At 39.4% G+C, this 19,423-nt stretch overlaps 1 protein-coding gene across 1 annotated transcript in view; it reads right to left on the bottom strand.

Moving 5' to 3' along the window:
* Positions 1-19,423, bottom strand: part of IMPG1 (interphotoreceptor matrix proteoglycan 1) — a 90,996-nt gene that overhangs the window by 46,602 nt on the left and 24,971 nt on the right. The window contains exons 5-11 of the mRNA XM_026652971.2: positions 16,663-16,730; positions 14,208-14,302; positions 10,872-11,027; positions 6,774-6,832; positions 3,000-3,020; positions 1,226-1,479; positions 115-191 (exon numbers count right to left, since the gene is read on the bottom strand). Coding sequence (XP_026508756.1) covers positions 115-191; positions 1,226-1,479; positions 3,000-3,020; positions 6,774-6,832; positions 10,872-11,027; positions 14,208-14,302; positions 16,663-16,730 — 730 coding nt within the window. The remainder of the gene's footprint in view (positions 1-114; positions 192-1,225; positions 1,480-2,999; positions 3,021-6,773; positions 6,833-10,871; positions 11,028-14,207; positions 14,303-16,662; positions 16,731-19,423) is intronic.

Genomic DNA, 19,423 nt, shown 5'->3' with positions numbered 1-19,423 from the left:
TGGCTGCATTTATTATAAGGATTCTATTTATTTTTAGCATCAGTTTGTGTGTGGGGGGGAATTTTAGATTATTTCAGTTTCCCTTTGAGAGAGAGAGAAGCAGAATTAGCTTACCGACTCAGTGCCTGCTGGAGCAATGGTGACCACTGATTTGATATCATTGTCTGAGTCACTAGATGGTTTAATAGCTTCTGCAAAACAAAACAAACGGCCAGGTATGTTTTTCAATAAAGCTGCATATTGAAGATAATGGCACACTGAATGCTGATCAAAGTGCATAACCTCTATAATAGAGATAAAAACTGATGGAAACAAAATGATTCATCTGAAATACTTTTAAAAATTAGAGTTAATGAGAATGAGAGGTAAATTTTATTTTTAAGTTACTATAGGAAGTAAAGCAGAAATTTATTTGCAGTACTCAGTATTATGCATTACATAGTCAGTGGAAATGAGATATGTCTGTAGAAAATTCCTATTGGTTAAAACCAGTTTAAGCACAAACTATTCAATGTATCCACATGAGCCATGCTGACTTGTGTAATGAATAACCGCAGGGTTGCCCTACGTCCACACCATTGTAATTCTAAATCTAGTGCTTTCTTGGGTTTGTACCCCACAGTTCTCAGTGGAGTTACTGGTTGAAATATTTCACAAAAAGGGGGTGTTTTTGGTTGTCAAAGGCGGCCATATTTAAAAAAAAATAAAATGTAATATTTTAAAAATTGGTTGACATTATTAAAATTTTCTATTTTCAAGAAATTTTCCATGACAATTTTTATCGATAGTTTAGACTATTTTTAAATCAATAAAGGAATTTCGTTTTGGCACACTTCATTTAGACCCATGAACCCTTTAGAAGCCTTGCAGTTCACATCCTAACAGGTTAATTATACCAAATGGAAATAAGCTGGAAGGGAAGGGGAAAAAATCTTATTTAAACCTCATATTGGATATTAGGAAAAACTTTTTCACTACAAGGGTGGTGAAGCAGTGGAATGGGTTACCTAGGGAGGTGGTGGAATCTCTTTCCTTGGAGGTTTTTAAGGTCAGGCTTGACAAAGCCCTGGCTGGTATGATTTAGTTGGGAATTGGTCCTGCTTTGAGCGGGGGGTTGGACTAGATGACCTCCTGAGGTCCCTTCCAACCCTGATATTCTATGATTCTCATAAATTAACAAGAGAGAGATTTAGATGTATGCACTTATCAGCCTATATGTACTGACCATTGGTAAACTGAAGTGTTCCAAGGTCCATTATCAAGGACTGGTCTTCCTGTAGTGCCATGGCAACCAGCTGCTGAAGGTCTGTTACTGTGAATTTAATTCCTGGTATCTCCTCCTCTTCCTTTGTACTAAGAGGGCTTTTTTCATTTTCAACTTTATTGGAGCCAATAGTTGAGATATCATCCCCAGTGCCTTTTACTTCTGAGCTGTCTCTCTCAAAATTCACAACGTACCGTGCTACAGTGCTGCTTGACCTGCAGTGCAAGAATGCAATGATCAGCTACAACAAAATCAGTTATATGCCAAGCAAACATTTTAAAAAGGATTCTTATAGCCCCCAATATGCCAAAATTGTTCTATAAAAGTAATGTAATTATACTTCTAACCTAATTATCTATCTAACTGAGTTGTTACCTCCAAATTACTTTTTCCAGTACTGAGATTTTAAAAATAAAAAAAAATTAAATTTAAAAATTCCATGCACAGAAACACTGGATTTATTAACCAAAAAAATCCATTGTTCAAAGAAAATGTAAGAATTGGCAAATATAATCCAATTAAAGCTTAACTGGTGAACTGCATGGCTCGTGGGATTGGTAATAGAATATTAAGTCTTTCACTCCTAGGTCATTAGCTCAAATACAGTCATAAACCCATGCTGGCAGTGACAAAAAGTCATAACCATCTGTTGACTACAATAGCCTATGTGAAATGAGTTGGTGAACTCATTTCAGTTTATAGTGGCGAGATTCCCAAACTCCCATCCCAATAGGTAATATTGTTAGCCGTCTTAGAAGAGCAGCTAAGGACTTAATATGCATGGAAAACAAAAGTAGCTTTTCACAATTTAAGTTAGTTCTTCCAGGTCATGGGTGAGTCATGTAGATTGGGCTATCGTGGAGAAACTTGCAGTATTGCTGCAGTATTGTTCCTGTTCAATAGCTAAACAGAAGATGTGATCTGCAGGACTATTAATCTGTCACTTTTCATAAGCAGTAAGTACACAGGTTTTTTTACACAAGTAACAAACATTAATTCTAAAAACAGAAATTGTGAAACAGCTTTCCACAATGATGAATAACTGAAGGGAGAGGAATTGGCCTCTTATCTGGGATGTGCTATGAATTTACATTTATACTACATGGCAAAAATCCAGTAAAAGGAGTAGGCCATTTTTGTTGTAAATCAGATGTAAATAATAAATCTTATTCTCCAGCAGCATTCTTAAGCTGTAAGAAAATATTCTACATTCTATATTATATTACCAGTTAAGTACGAGAGCCAGTTTGCCTCTTATCAAATCATTCTCAGAGATATAGCTGGCCTTTTTTGTTCAACTTCTGTTTCAACTGGGAACTGAAGTAGCAAATTAATCCTACGTACTTACTGAAGGGACTGTGTATGTGGAAACAGAACTAGCAAGCAGCTGTCATGCCAAAAATACTCCTTTAAACATAATTTAAAGTATGACATTTTCCCATTTTCTACTTAAACCTTATGTTGGATAGAGGTATCTTTAACTGTTCAAATCAATGTTATGTTGCTTATCCAGTAGAGTTATTTAGTCTAAAGGATTTTTGTCCCTCTTCACAGATAGGATGTTACACTTTGATTAAATGAGCCTTTAAAATGCAAGTGGAAGCCATGCTTCTTGTTTACCACAGATTCTGTATCTGAACAAAAGACAAATTAATTCACTTTGCCACATTAATAAATAAAGTGTTTTATCAAATTATTCACTACATTTATTTTTTTAAAAATGCAGCTGAATTACCCATCTTTTTCCATATTCCGGCTTCATTTCATCACACAAGATAGGACATGATAATGGATTGCAAAAGAGAAAGAAAAGATCCATGTAAACTGTTAAGCCAGGCAGTCATATATCACATTTATCGCAGGACAATTTATCTTTTACCTATCCTTTGTCATCTTTATTTCAATGTGAAAAATGTCAGCATGCTGTCCATCTTTACACATTTTCCCCTCCAAATGATGGGCATCTTTCTGCTCTGTCTGAGTGTGTGAGCAGGAATTTTACTGTACTCTATTGCACAAAGATTTGAACTCCCAGTCCCTTACAAATGACACAATTTGTGGTGCCGTCGTTCCTAATCTGCACCTCCCCAGTGGAGTTCATTACTACAGAGAAGCTGGGACCGAGCCTGTGACTGGCTGCTATCCAAATCTAAGCCTCAGAAGTAACCTGACCTATTAATTACCTACCATGTACAGTTCTGAAGAACATGTCTTATGTTGACATTCTATAATTTAATGACAGACATAACACTCCGTTGTTCTTGTTTCCCCGATGAATCCTCTAGTCCAGCCATAATGGAGCCTTTAAGCTGACACCCACACCCACCCACCCACCCACCCCTGTACCCAACAGAGCAGCAACCTCTGCTGCAGACCCCACAAAACAATTTTCTTGTCAGTCAAGGATGAATGAGCGGGGAAACCCTAGTGGAGCAAATCAGAGCTGATCTCTAATTCTCACGAGGTGATATCACTACTAAGTGGTCCAATGTACTCCCTAACTCTTCCAAACTGGTGAATATGCTGGCTTCTCAACCCTACCAGCCCCTACTGACTGAGAATAAGATACCAGGACAGGTACTGATCTCAGGTTACTTGAGGCCACGGGCTAAATCGGCGCTGCTGTGATCGATGCAGCAGGCATCGATTTAGGGCCTGGTGTAGACACTGCTGTAAATCGATCTAAGCTACGTGACTTAAGTTATGTATCTTAAGTAACTTAACTAGCGTAACTTAGATCGATTTACCTCATTAATGTGGACCAGGCCTCAGTGTAAAATGTTGGTGCTTAGTGCCTGTCAGATTTGGTCTTTAAATGGCAGGGTGGAGCATTGGGGGCATTTAGCTGGCTCAGTGGAATGTTCTTCAGCAGGAAATAATAAACAATAAATTTTTAAAAATGAAAGCACATTTTAACACAATATTGACATGTGCTCACTATTTGGAAAGACTGTATGTGATTTGCTGAATAACAATTTGGGGAAGGTCTAACTTTCTCTGTAGGGAAAGGTGCTTGAATGAGCGTAACCCCTCCCCTTCCCTAAAGTACTTTGGCTTCCTCTGTCTGGGGTTCTATATACTCTTGAGGGCCAGTTAGCTAAGTCGAACAAGACTTGGCCTGTCAAAAATGGCAAAACACCCTACACATAAGAAATAGTGTACATTCTCTGTGTACAATGTACAGTGACTTTTTTTGCACAGAAAAATTAATTAGTACATAAATAGTGAGCAGTTTTCCAAAATTGCATGATAGAAATTAAAATTGTCAGGAAATTGCATGATAGAATCAGGCCTCATTGGAGTGTACTCGGTGTAAAGCTTATATAACTTTTTTAACCCTTTTGCTGTGGATCCTTTCTGCAGCTTCTGTGCTACAGAAGAACAGGTGTGGGACCTCGAGAAATGCCAGAATTCCATGGGAATGCCAGCATGGAATGTTGGCACTGTGTAGGTAGTATACCTGGTAGAATGAAAGGACTAACACTTACTACAGTGATTTCTTATTCTAGGTACAGGAAAATTTAGTCGTGTCTTACATGGCAGTCATTTTTATTAAATGCTGACTTTTTAATGGTGACCACTGTCCCTGAGGCAGCAGAGAAGTGTGAAGCAGTTAAATCTCTTAAAGCATCTCAACTTTAATGCAGGCAGAATCTTCAACCTGTACTCTATTTCCATGAAGATTGAAGAGAGCAAAGGCCAAGTCTAAAGCAGCATCTCCATTAACATAACTTGCTGCCTAGGATTCTTCACCATAACTTGAGCTTTGGTCTCTACCCACAGGAGATGTGCCCCTTTGGCATTCATTAGAAGTAGGGTGAGGCCTCAGGAGAAGTTTTAAATAGCAGGAGATTCTCTGTAACTGAGTTTGCTATGATAAAGTTCCCTTGTAATATAACACATCTGCTTAAAATTAGTCTCTTCTGCAGTTTAATTGATGCAGCAGCATGCTTTTTAGCAAAAGCTTGTGCATACTTAGGATAGTGTCCCCTCAATTTTTATTCCTGCTTCATTCAACTGACTTCACATAAAATGCTGCAAAGTGGCACACTGAAAATGAACAGAAATGTCTTCGCTTCTGTAAAGATTAAAAATAAAATCACCTTGATGACATTCAATTTACATGCTGAAGCTAGAAAAATCATTAGTGCATGGAAGCCAAAATCACATATGATCCAAAAAAGCAAACAAACTTCCTAATTCTGAACAGATTCTCAAGTCCTGTTGCTGCAGACCATGAGTCTCACTGTAGCAACAGAACAGATTGCGAATGTGTCAGAAGAGTGCCTGTTGGACCCCAGGCATCTTTATATTGGTTGCCCTTCTTTGTAAGATAAAATAATTCCCTGGCCAAACTAAGGTAATTTTGATAAGGTGCTGAATATTTTTTCCTGACTGTTCTGCCATAACCACTGTTTCTTTTCATTTTTTTTTGTCTATCAAAAAGTTTAACAATTTACTTCAATTCTGTTTTGCCTTTTCTTTTCCAGTAATTCTGTAGAGAGGAAAACTAGAAACGAGTGAGTAACTCTGTAAGAATGGGTATGATGGGAACATTCTTCAAAGTATTAAAAGGTGTTACTCGAAGGAAATTAGTCTGGGGGAGGTGCTGATAGAGGAAGGACCTGTATGAACTTCAGGATTCCAGACCTAGGTTGGGAGACCAAGTTCTGGCCTTTGCATTTGATCCCCACCTCGCAAATTATTTTGTAGTTTTTATTAACATTTGTAAATTGGGGGGGGGGGGAGGTAAGTGTGCATGTTTATATTTTTATGGTATGAGCTACAGATTGTTGATGATCGAGAGACAATTGAACTTTAAAACTGCAGATTCTTTATTAATAAGCTACAAGACAGCTTGCAGTAATAGTAAATGTACGTGGAAGTTTAGAAATTCAAGATTGTACTAAAAAAACAAGTGATACTCTTTGGATAGGGTGGAACAAACCTATTGCAAAAAAAATCACAGATTGTATGAAAATATCATAAAGGTACTCAGTACAATAGAATGGCTTCCAGTAACTGCCCTGCCTGATACAGAACCCTCTCTAGTAACAGCCTAATTACCTTTCCTGCTGTAACCTTCTGTTGCTGAGACATTTTTCTGTGAGCTATAAGGGGCACATGATTAATGCACAAAACAATAGTCTGAAGAGACAGGCACACTCCCAGAACCCTTTTCCTTCCTTAAGTAGTTTGAGATATGTTAACACAAGACTGCTGGCAAATAAACAGATGGCAGGTGATGTGCATATTAATGGGTCCTTGAAATAGCATTTCTGTTTTCCAGAAGGAATCAGAAATTCTTTTTCCTTCTCTTTTTTTAATAATCTGAAGGTCTCAATCTCATTTGGAAGTATTTGTCTATCCTGGTCTCCATTCTTATTACAAAAGCTAGTTTATGTTTATAACCACATACTTTCTACAACAAAATTGCTTGTAATAGTCCTTTTGGTGATGGGGAGGGAATCCTAGCAGTAAATAGAATGAGTCTTGTTTTCTTACTTACCTAAATCCTAACACATGAATTTCTTTGAATCCTGGAAGTTTCTCAAATATCTTTTGCATCTATAGAAAAGCATAAACTCATTAAATCCATGTAAATTCCGCTGTTAGAGACCTTACCTCAATGTGAACAACTGCTGTCAATAGGCACAGTTTGAATGCGTGAAATATAATATTTAGGATTTCAGAAAATGCTTAGGACATTGTACCATTTGTATTTGTATTGATATGTTTTGTTGTTCAACTTATACATGACTTGGCTTTGTAAATGTTGTCTGTACTACCTGATGAGCAGAAAGCAATATAAAATACTGCTTTTTCAGTGAGAGTAGTTTGTGTAAATTAGTGGTAGCCAAGTTCATAATAGAGCAAGTCAAATAGTATTCATTGAACCAAATATTTGATTTATTTTGGCTGCTTTTTGTTTATGAATTATTTGCAAACCAGTCCCATTAGTTGTAAATTATTAATTATTCAAAAGCATTCACTGAATTTAGCAGATTGTGGGCTGTTTGCAAACTGCTTTGATCCCTTTGACTGTTTTCTATTCATTGTGTTTGGGTGGTCACACTGTATACTTTCTGCTTCCTAAACAGATAACTGAAACTCTTTAATGTGAGAACAGGCAATAATGAAGAGCAAATAATGGATAAAAAAACATGTATATGATATGAATTTGTCAAGCTGTAGAGGTTTATCTACATGAATATCTGGTGCTCACAAATAACGATCACACAAATCACAGTGAATTGAATTCATGAATGCCTTAACAAATCTGTGCATTCTCATTTATGGTAACATTTACACAATACATTAAATGATATATTGTATGTACCTATATTATGTAAATTGGATAAACTCCTGGTTTAAACACACATTTCAAAGAACTATCTGAATAACAGCCTGGTTCTGAAAAAGGCTGAGGACATCAGCCAGGGTGATGAATGCTCCCATTCTGCTAATGAAGCCCTTGGGAGTTCAAGGAACTCAGCACTACAAAGACTGAACAGCACATTAAGGAATCAGGCCCTAATACATCAGCACATCATTTACAAGGTACATGAATTAGTGTAACCAATAGGTCTTTTCCATCTCTTCTTAGTATGATTCTGCATAAATCCTGCTGAAATTGCAGCCCTCTTCCCATTCATGGGTGGGTGGGAATTGGGCTTTGACAAGCAGGGAATAGGCCCTCTTGTGGGTCCTGGTGAGTGAGTGTGTGTGTGTGTGTGTGTGTGTGTGTGTGTGGATTGAGGCGCCCCTTTCTTTATCCATGATATCCCTCTTGGTGGATGGGTCTTGAGCAAATTTTCTTCACCACACCAATGGCCTTCAAAATGGTACCCTCCATTGAGGTGAAGGGGGAGGTGACCTTAAAAGACTCGACCTGAGTATTTAGGTTCTCATTTGTTGCCCACCCTTCCCCTCTTGAGTTTCTCTTGGCTAATTGCTGTGATTTGTCAGTTGCTGCTAGATTTCTTGTTTGCCCCTTGGTTCCCCCAGCGTCCTGGTGATGTTATGAAGGATTTTTCGTTCATTGAAGAAATGGCACAGTTGGTGTAGGTTTCTCATCTTCCTCAGAGCACACAGGAGATCTGACATAGGATTCTTTGAGAGATTTGATTAATTGTCACAACTTTTTGCAGGTATCCAGTGCAGGTTAAGGAAGGTAGTAGGTAGCCAGTGTGCCGTCCCAGTCCCAGAGTTGGCTACGTGGCATCTACCTAGAAGTCTTTCTCTGCATTACTGGGGGAGTGGAGGATTTCATATCTAGTGCAGAGAATGGCACCTCTTATCTAGAACTCATCCCTCACATGAGGAAAGAGCAAGAGAGATCTAGAAACCACCTCAATCTTGATCTTGGATTGTCTTGATGTGGGGAGTGGAAGAGTAGGTGTAGCCTCATACTAATGATTATCAAATTGCCATGCAGATATGGAGCCCAATGTAAGGCACTGGACTTGCCCTGCTGGTTACTTGTTAGCAAGGGACTCTTTGAGGTCCTTCCTTGGTTATGTTTGTGTTATAATTAATGAAACTGCAGCATTGCTTTCATCGTATGTGTGGTGTCTTATTTCCTGCCTTCTCCAAGCTAAAGTTAGTTTGTCTACATAAACAAACATATATGAACTTTATTTTCATCCAATTTTATGCAAATCTGTTAGTGTTCACATTTGTGCCACAAACATCTACAATGACTTAAATCTCCTTTGCTATGTTATGAGCTCATGGATGTTTGGGTTCCAACAGTGCCCCCCCCCCCACCTAAGAAGAGCTGAATTAGAATTTGTGGATGAGGTTTCAGAGCTGGTTGAGTTCACACTGCTGGTTCTAACCCGCTTACCCTCACTCCACTAATGCACTTCTAAATCTATCTGGTGATAAGATCACTCTTTGCCTCCCCAGTGGACTATCTTTGGAGAAAGGCATGCCAGCTGTCCCATATGGTGCCAGCATGTGAACTGTTTTACTGTTCAGTACTGCATGTCAGAAACATAGCTTCATACCCTTTAAAATGGTAAGATGAAGTTTCACAAAAAGGAAGATACTTTAATAATCAAACCCCCTTTTTTCTTTTTCTTTCATATGAAAATACTGTAGAAACTCCTAAACAAAGCAACCAAAAGACACAGATATTAGGTAGCCCCAGTATATGTGCTGCAAAGAAAAGTCTGCAAGCAACCTTTACTAATGAGATACACTTAGATATCTTGGGAGAAGCAGCTGTTCATTAGCTCTGTCAATTCTCCCTTTGCAGTTTCATTGTATCTGTGATTGATTAAGAATGAGTATAGCTGAGGAGAATGCACAAAGGAACACTGGAGAAACTGGCACTAACTTTTGGTTAATTTTACTAAGGAAGCCTCCTGGAGACCACCTCATCATTACGTGCTAACTATGAAATTGCTAATTAAAGATGCAGTTAGCATTATTAACGATATAAATATGCCACTGCTGCTCCAGTTCACAGTAAAATAACTAGAAGAGGCTGTGTGCTTTCAGTCCCTTGGCTGCTTGCTCTGAAAACTAGTTCAGACAACAGTAGCTAATTTCTTTCAACATTTGTATTAAATTGCTCATTAGGTTTATTGTGAAAATTAAATTACTACAAAGCACTGTCCATTAATTCCTGATTAGGCCCAAATGACTTTCCTAATGTTGAAGTGGGGCTAATACTCTGCTGATTGGTTATCTGCAGCTATGCTACTGAACAGATGCCGGAATTCTTGTTAGACTGATAGATGAACAGATATTCCAAGCAAGCGATGTCTATGCTTGGGGGAAAGTGCAACAGGCAGGGACAATAGGAGTTGTCTGTTTCAAATGAGGGCAGTTCCTATTTATTATTTATCTTGCAGTAGCACCTACAGCCATCAACCAGAGCAGGCCCTTATTGTGCTTGGGGCTGTACAAACATAGATGACAGTCCATGCCCTGAAGACCTTATTATCTAAAAGCTTGGGAAAGACGTTATGCTTTGAAACAAAGTATTCAAGGCTCATGGGCAGATTTTCAGCGGGTATAAGTTTGTCATAGCTCCATTGATTCCATGGAACTATGACAATCTACACATAGCTAAGGACCTGCCTGTTTACTATATGCTTGTACGTGCTTAGTTTTGGCCAGGGCTCATATGAACTACTGAATGTAAAGAATAATACCAATATGCCATCCTACTAATACTACTATAATACTAATAATTTTGTAATTCAAGGGCATCCATGTTTGTGGCAGGAAAGTAAAACCTTCTGTGGCAGTTTTTTCTTCAACAATTCTTGTTGCACTAATTTGATATTGGCCTGAAGTTTAGGAAGCATTTTGTGTTGATTAAGAGACCATGAAGTACAGCAGAAGCTATTGAATTCTTGTGTTAATGCCCCATGGTAATCTGCAGCAATTCCATGGAAACCTACATTATAGTAAGATATTACTTTTCTTTAATAAGACAGTGCTCTGTAATATGGTACTTGGTAAGAGTAAACCTTTGAGAGGTCTCCAATGTATGTGATGCTTTATTTTTAACATTGTGAATATGATGCAGTTGTTTCTTATTATAAACAAATGTCAGTTACATTCTTTAGCATTGGGTCAACCCTCTTACCTGATGTTGAAATTTCCCTGCTAGTTCCTGGTAATGTGGGGAGTTGGGATCATTCAGCTCTGTTGTGTACTCCTGATTGATGAGAGTGACACTGAATTCAACCATCTGCTCCACCGGGAGTTCTGGGACTGTATTAGTGACCTCTGGCTCCAGCCCCTGGGACAAAGGGAGAGGAAATGAGCTTCATGGAGGGAAAATAAGAAGACAAAGTAATTTCTTTAAATACTTTAGTACCTTTAATGGGTACAAAGACGTTTTACTCTTGCTACAGAAGAGGTTTCTCAAATAAATCTTATAAAAAGGATTTTTAATTATTATTTTTTTATGTACTCCACAAAGTACTTTCAGGGAGAACAACAGAACAAGAAAGAACAAAAGCGATGTCTGCATCAGAAAGCATGCTATGTTTTGCCTATGAAGCAGGCTCAAAATGGCAGCTGCCTCTAGACTAGGGAAGGGGGCTTTACTTCATTTAAAGCAAAAAAAAAAAAAAAAAAAAAGTCTTAGTACTGGGCCTGATTCTTCCCCACTTACAAAAGTTTTTCTTCACTTTGTCTTAAGGGAGTTATTTCTGGTTTACACCATTGTATGTGATAAGAGAATCAGGCATTCTGTTACAAAATGAATGGTGTTATACATTTTTTTTGAGATCCCACCATCATTAGAGTGCAATATAGATCTGTATCTTCCCTTTTTCCTCTCCCCACTTTTTTGGCAATTTATCTGACATCTGCGTAAGGGTCAGATAAAGCTTTTTGTGGAAACAAGATAGGTTTGAAACTTGCTGTGTCTCAGCTTGCCCATGTAGTTGCCTTTAGCACTTCATACAAACATTCTGCTTTTGTTTACCACTGTATAACCTTATTCACAATTAGGTTCAAAGGCAGCACTGCCAACTCTTTTCATTTTATTGCAACTCTAGCAATTTTGGGATTTTTTTTTATCTGTCTTAAGAAAACATGGTGAAAGGCACCTACTTATGAATTTACCCTCATTCAGAATGTCCACCATCTCCTATAACTGTCAATGGGGCTGAAGCCAGCCATTTCCCTGCAGGCTATCTGCAAGAAGTGAGGCTGCCCTTCCACTGTTTTCAATAAGATTGAAAACATGTCCCCAGGCAAAATGGCTGCCATTCTGGTTCATGGGGCTAGATAGGATACAGGGACAGTGAGGAGCAGCGGACATACTGTGAAGGGTGACCGGGGAGAGTGAGGGGGAGCAGGGCACTGGGAGGAACAGAAGTTTAGTGGTTGCAGGGGAGAGGGGATGGGGGGGTAGGAGGCAGGTTGAGCAGGTTGCAGTGGGCAGTGATGCAGTGGGAGATGGAGGGGATAGACTGTCAGCATCCTCAGTCTAGGGGTAGTGGTGGGTAAGGGGAGTCCCCTCTGAGCAGCCAGGGGAGGTGGTGTTGCTAACTCTCCTGAATTGATCACAAGTCATGGGATTTTGGTGCTTGCAGGAAGAGCTGTCGAGATAACATGAGATGCTCCTCCAGTCCTGTGATTTTTTTTTTCAGTGCTGGGCATGTGTGCAGTGCTCTGTGTGAGATCCTTTAGGCTAAGGACATAGACCTGCACCTGATCCCTGCCTTCAGGTATGGCCCTGGAGCAGAGAGAGGGGCAATGGGAGGCAGTGAAGAGGGAAGTCAGGGAAAAGCTGCTGCTAGGTTCTGGGCCCTAGACCAAGCAGCAGCATTTCCATTCTTCCACTGCCTTAGGACTTCTCCTTTACTTGGGATCCAGATAGAGGAAAAGCCCTGGGAGACAGCAAGGCAGGTGAGGGCAGGAGTCAAGAAAGAAATAGGAAGTGAAGGCAGTTCCCTTTTCTTATTGGTGAGGAGAAGGCTAGTGGAGTTTCCATCTGAGCAGCCAGGAAGAGGCATGCATTTTGTGTGCATTAAAAATGGATTTTTCAATCTGAAATTATTATACACCCACAACCACAACAGTAAAGGAGAGTTAAAAAGTCAAAGACAGACTAAAAAACGTGGTTTATAAGGCAAATCTCATGATTTTTTGGGGATCTCATCACTTTTGCTCTCTTTAGAGAATCCAACACGTTTTTTTTATCTCTTGAGGTTGGCAAAACTGCAGAGGTGCAAATGAGAACAGAATTTGGGCTACTGTTTTTAATTTGTTTTTAGACACCTTAATACTATTATTTTAAACACAACACTTCATTAACCAGCTAAAGTGCACTGCCTGTTGGGGAGGCAGGAGGAGGGAAACCACTTTTGGCCCTTTCAGAAAGAATTTTGAACTTAGCCCATATTTAGTGTTATTTATTCATATATTTTTAAGGCTAGAAGAGTCCATTATGATCACCTAGTCTGACCTGCATAACACAGGCCAAAGAATACATAATTTTTTATCACTACTACCGTTGCTCTTGGAGGCAGTTCCATGAGGGGGCTACTACCAAGGACTTGGGAGAATGGAGAGAGAGCCTACAACATGGAAAAGTTAATTTATTTTGAAGTGTACTTGAGGCTCTGGATTACTAGAAACAAATGACTTTTGCCCAGCTCTTTCCCCTCCCCAGATAATAAAGAGTTAAGGGCCAGATTTTTAAAGGTACTTAGGAGCCTCACTTTAACAAGGCACCTAACTATCTTTAAAAAACTGGCCCTAAATGAATTAAAACTTTTTTGTCGGCTTTGCCCCGGTGAATTAAATGTTATTGATAGTGGGGATAGAAAAGAAACAATCAGTTGCAATTTCCCTGATTTCACTGCATAAGTAGAATGAAAAGCCTATGCAGATGAGTTTTGAAAAGCCAGTCACAATTTTTTCCAGTGGTGTATAGAGGTATTTTTCTCAGTAACGGGACTTTTTGCATCCCCAAACCTCTGAAGCCCTTGGTGCCTGTTTGCTCTGGAGAGATGTTGGGGAAGATTTCTGTGTCACACTTGGTTGCTAAGAAGGTAGAAAGGCCAGATGGAGTGGCGATACTCTTGCCTGTTCCACTGTGCAGTACAGAGCTCAGAGTGTGAATTTTCACTGCTTTTACATAAAACAGTGGGATTACAACATTGTGTAATTAGGCCTAAAATCCTTGATTCAAAGAAAAAGAGGGAGAACTATGCTTCAAAGACTATTATAATGTCTGTATATTTTCCACACTCATGAGCAGGAACCATTATTCATGATTAGCGTATAGAAGAGAGGCTAATAAAACCCTTGAATCTTAATTGAAGTGAATAGAAAAAAGCACTAGTGGCTTTGAACTGCAGAGTTCTATAAACAACATTTATTTATTTATTTATTTGTTTGCCATGTTAGTTTAAAGAAGAGAGGTCAATCAATAGTAAATAGGATATTAGACCGTCCTCACCTTCACAGGAGTCTTTGTGTCATTGACAATTTCGTTGCGTAGTGTGCCATTAGGAGCTGATGCATATGGAGGCGGAGATACGTTAGGGGCACCTGCTGGGATTTAAAATAAAAAGGAAGTGAGAAAGGGACATTCATTAGCAAAATGGCAAAAATAAGTCACCTTTCTCTGTTGCTTAGCTATCAAATGACAGAAAATGCACTTCCTAATTTCCTGTGTGTGTGTGGAGAAGTTGAAATGTGGAAACGAATTAAGGTAGGACTGAAAGTCCTTTTCCTGTGTATAAAATATGGCCTTTCATTAATATCATAAAAGTCAGTGGTGTTGAATATGAGTAACTGTAAGCAGAGTTTAACTCTGAGTTTAACTCTGCAAACTACTAAGCCAGAGAGCTGAAGCTGAGGGCCAAAGAGGGCTTGAGGCAAGGGACAGCGGAGGACTTGGATATACATATATAATGACATACAATACACATATTCTGTTAAATGTCCTTACTACATGGTAAATTAATGTATATTTTTGATATTGCAGTTGCAATCTTTGTTTCTATGACTGTATCACAGGGTGACACTGGCTTTTTAAGAGGGAAGAATCCAGTGCACCTGTGTCTGGTAAGCTGCCCCCAACTGGCATAAAAGGGGGCACGTGAGGGGAGAGAGATCGGCAGGTGAGAACTTTCCAGGAACAAGGAGAGTGTAGAAGGTCCCTGAAGGAAGTAGTAGATTGTTCCTGGGGGAGGGCCAAAGGCAGTAGAGCAATTTGCTTGTTAACCTTCATAAGACAGGGCCAGAGGGCTGAAGGCAGGACCGGCTCCAGGGTTTTTCCAACACAAAAAAAAAAAAAAAAAAAAAAAAAAAAAAAAAAGTCGCAATCTGCAGCACTTCCGCCGCGACTCTACTGCCGCCGTTTCTTCGGCGGCAATTCAGCGGCAGGTCCTTCCCACCGAGAGGGAGTGAGGGACCCGCTGCCAAATTGCTGCAGAAGAGCCGGACGTGCCGCCCCCTTCCATGTGCAGCTCCAAGCACCAGTTTGCTAGGCTGGTGCCTGGAGCCAGTTCTGGCTGAAGGCCAGGAAGCAGCAGAGTTGCATGCTCACTTGTATGCCAGAGAGCTGAAGCTGAGGGCCAAAGATAGCTTAAGGCAAGGGAGCAGTGGAGGACTTGCCTGCTGATGTCTCCTCACTGGAGAGCTGGAGTTAGGGGAACAGTGGAAGGGGCCTGCCTCTTGGTCTGTCTGAGATCTGAGGGGTTAATGGAACAGGAGAAGTGGTGGATAGTGAGGATGAACTGCCAGAAGAGAGGCAGTTCTGCTGGGAAGAGCAGGCTTGCACTCCAGCTGGAAGGGTGGGGGTGGTTGTCCTGGGAGAAGGACAAGCGAAGACCCACAAAGGGCCCAGGTGTGGCAGAAGATGCTGGAGTGTGGTGTGTGTGTGTGTGTGTGTGTGTGTGCGGGAAAATAGGGGGTGTCAAAGGACAACGTGGTGGAATTTTATGGACTACATGCACTGGGGGTGATAAATGGACTGTTTTGGGTCTTTTGTTATGGACTGTATTACACAGTTTTTAGAGCAGGGGTGTTATTGAGGCAGAGAGCACCTGGTGTGGAGTTACTGGGACTTCTGAAGGAGGGAAACTAAGGCAGCACACTTGTTCTGCTGCAGCATGTTGCTGGAGGGTGCTCCATATGACAGACTAATATCTTTTTTTAGGAGTCAATTTAAAGTAACAAGAGGCTTTGGGGGGAAAACTTGAATTTTCCCATTAGAAGCAAATTCATTTGTAATATTAGAAACACTTTGGTTAAAGTCACTTTTAAGAAGTTTCTAGAATACACAAATCAATAAAGAAAATATATTGATTGACGACTTACTGCACTAAGCTGCTAATATTTACAGTTTTTAATTTCAATATTTTACCAACATTTTAAAAAAAACTACTTTTCAAGGCTTACACGTTGCACCTGCTAACACTCTTTCTTGCCACACTTTTTAAATAAAAGCTTGAATTAATATGCTGAGATCAGTATGACTTTCGCGCTAACCACTTGAAAATAAAGAATTATATTGGTATATCCGAATCTGCTGATTTTGGCTAACAAAATGCAACAGCTCAAACTCCAAACATTATTTTATAAGTGAAACAAAATTAGCATTGTGACATCTTATTGGCTGCAAATCAAACTAGAAAAGGTTAAGTTTGTCAAAGTGCACCCTCAGAATCGAAAATAATGGGAAAAACCAAGTTAGAGTAATAGTTTTTTTGTCTGAATGTCAAGGTACACTACACAGAAATCCTAATGTACTCGGTTTAGATCATTTTGCTAAAACACTTTTTTTTGGGTTGTACCTAACTGAACATTTTTACTTTTGTTGCGGTCACCAAATTACAGCCTTCTAAATTCCAACAGTAATTGTTTCTAACAATTTTGTGCTAATGGGCAAGCAGTTTCAATTTTACCTGTAGAAAGGGAAGAAATGTCCTCAAGCTTTTTGCCACCTGTCTTCTCTGTAGATATTTCATCTTTCCTATTAATCAAACAGAAAGGAATGATTTAATGGGCAGCATGAATGTGGTGTCATTATCAGCAGGAATATAATGAAATTTTGGCTTCTACATTAAAAACAGTTTTAAATGAAGGAAGTTATTTTTAATGTAATATTTTGATTCCAGCTTTCTAAAAAAGGCAGTGGAGCAATCAATTGCTTTTTTATTTGGGAACTTCTAGAACTTATATTTATGTCCTTTTTTCAGCATAAGATACCTTCTTTCACTAAGGGCTTGTCTACACTACCGCGGTAGTTCGACGGCTGGCAATCGAACTTCCGGGTTCGATTTATCGCGTCTGGTGTGGACGCGATAATTCGAACCAGGAAGTGCTCGCCGTCGACTGCGGTACTCCACGTCAGCGAGAGGAGTACCGCGGAGTCGACGGGGGAGCCTGCCTGCCGTGTGTGGACCGCGTCTGAACCGCGGTAAATTCGAACTAAGGTATGTCGACTTCAGCTACGTTATTCACGTAGCTGAAGTTGCGTACCTTAGATCGAATTGGGGTGTTAGTGTAGACCAGGCCTAAGAAACTATTATGTGATATATGCATATACCATGTTGTTGTCTGAATACCACACCTGACATGAGCTTGCTTGTGTAATTTCATTAATTCTGTGAATAATCATAGAGAGAGTGGGCCTTGTAAAATGTGATAATAGCGCATAGTTAGATTATACATACAATAGCTGTTTTAGGGCCTGTTTCTTTGCTGACTGAAGTCAATGAAAGTTTTGCCTTTGACTTAAGTCAGAATTCGATTGGGCACCAGGTCAATAACTCTTTGTGTGTGAATATTTTCTAAACCAAATATTTTCTCCCTTGCTGGTCATGACATGAAGCATGGTCCGAGCATCTCTTTAGAAGTCTCATCTTTTAATCTTGGAGCCACTGGACTCTACTATACTATGCCTCTTATTTTGTTCATGGCTAATTAAGAAGGGGAGGGGGGTTGGGGAGGGGGGTTAGTGAGAATCAGTTGTCAGATCACTGGCAGCCAGATGGCTGTCATTGATCCCCTTTAAACTAGTAATGGTCTTAAACCACATCCCATGATCCAAACCTTGCTAAATTATAGGAAAGTTTGGATTCAGATCTGGATCCAGACATCATAGGTCTGTCTACGATAGGCCTAAAACCAGATATCTCAAAACTTTGAGAAAGTTTAGATTCAAATCCAGATTTGAATTTTGCAGCTCTGGCCCCATCTTTTCTTCAAACACAGGAATGGCACCTCGATGGCGCACCAGATCTGTGCATGACCAGAGCTTATGAGCACAAGGTCCTGACTGAATCTAGCTCTGCCAGCTGGCTGCCTGAATTATATTGATTGCTTTTTACCAATGGTCTGTCTTACATTATTGGTATTTAAAATAATTTCTGGTGACATGGAGGCAGTTTTTTGCACTACCAAACTGGACGTCTGAATTCAATAGTAGTCTCTTTCCCCAAGCCAGCTACAACTAGACTGGAAAGAGGAGTAAATGCCTCACATATGCTTTGAATTTCTGGTACTCTTTTAACTAAAAAAGAAGTATGACATCCTATGCTAGCAATATGTCCAATCCCCCTTGGCTAGAAGGATGGTGGCTGTGATGTCATGTCACAACACTATTGAATACACCAAATTGAGGGAAAATAGCTTTTACTGAGGAAATGCCTCTGGGTGGAGTGTTCAGGTGAAAATTGATCTGAGTGAGTGAAAATACATTGCATATGCAAAGTATTTTTTAATGATGACAACACTAAGCTCTTAGTATATGCAGCCAAGGCAGGTGATGCTGCACATGCACAAATAGCTAACTTAGTAACTTAGCTATACCATGAAAAATTTAGAGCAGGTAGACAGTGGATCCTTTGCCTCATTCTCTGAATATCGTGTATGGTGGGAACTGAATATAATACCATATTTTTTTAGATATGAATGTGTATCATATCTGTGCTTGGCAGAGTCCATATAAGGTGTATGAAATCATTCCTCCAAACGATTCAGTAGTAAAGAATAAGTTTAATAGCATAGAGCCATGGCCACCTACATTTTCAGCTAAAATTGTTCAGCTAAAATACAAATAACTTATTGTTATCTGCCTCATTCTCTGAACTGCATATAAGGAAAGTTGTGCTGTGCGTGGGAGCATTGGAAATTAGCTTCATAATTAGCCACTTCAGCCCTTGTATACTGAATGGCTGCTGACTGAAGACTCCACTTTGGAGTGACGTTAATGGGAATTTAATCAGGCCTTAAATTATTAAAATACATACCTAAGAAAGCAGAAAACTCAGAATAGTCAAATCAAAGTCACTAAGGACATTGTGACAATGATAACAATGTAGTTCATAACAATGAAAAATATTACAAGTTGCTACATATGATTATCTAGAGTTGTACAAACAATTGTGTGAAATTATATTATAGTAATTTGACAAACAGATAATTACATAATTAACTGTACCATAATATTTACGTACAAGGGGGCAGAATTAAGCATGCAATTTTAATTTTGTCATTTTCAGCCTTTTGAGGGTTTTACCCTGTAGTCCTGATGTTCTCTTAACACAGGACCTGAACTACTATTTTGTTACACTGGTGTTATGTGACTGTAAGTCCATTCACTTTTAATGGAATTTCAGTGGATTAAAACTGTTATAGTGAAGCAGAGAATTGGGTACCTAG

The sequence above is a fragment of the Terrapene carolina genome, unplaced genomic scaffold (assembly GCF_002925995.2).
Source record: "Terrapene carolina triunguis isolate 2854851 unplaced genomic scaffold, T_m_triunguis-2.0 Scaffold42, whole genome shotgun sequence".
Classification (NCBI taxonomy): Eukaryota; Metazoa; Chordata; order Testudines; family Emydidae; genus Terrapene; species Terrapene triunguis.
Note: the sequence above shows the minus strand (reverse complement) of the source record. Positions and strands in the feature narration are given on the sequence as shown.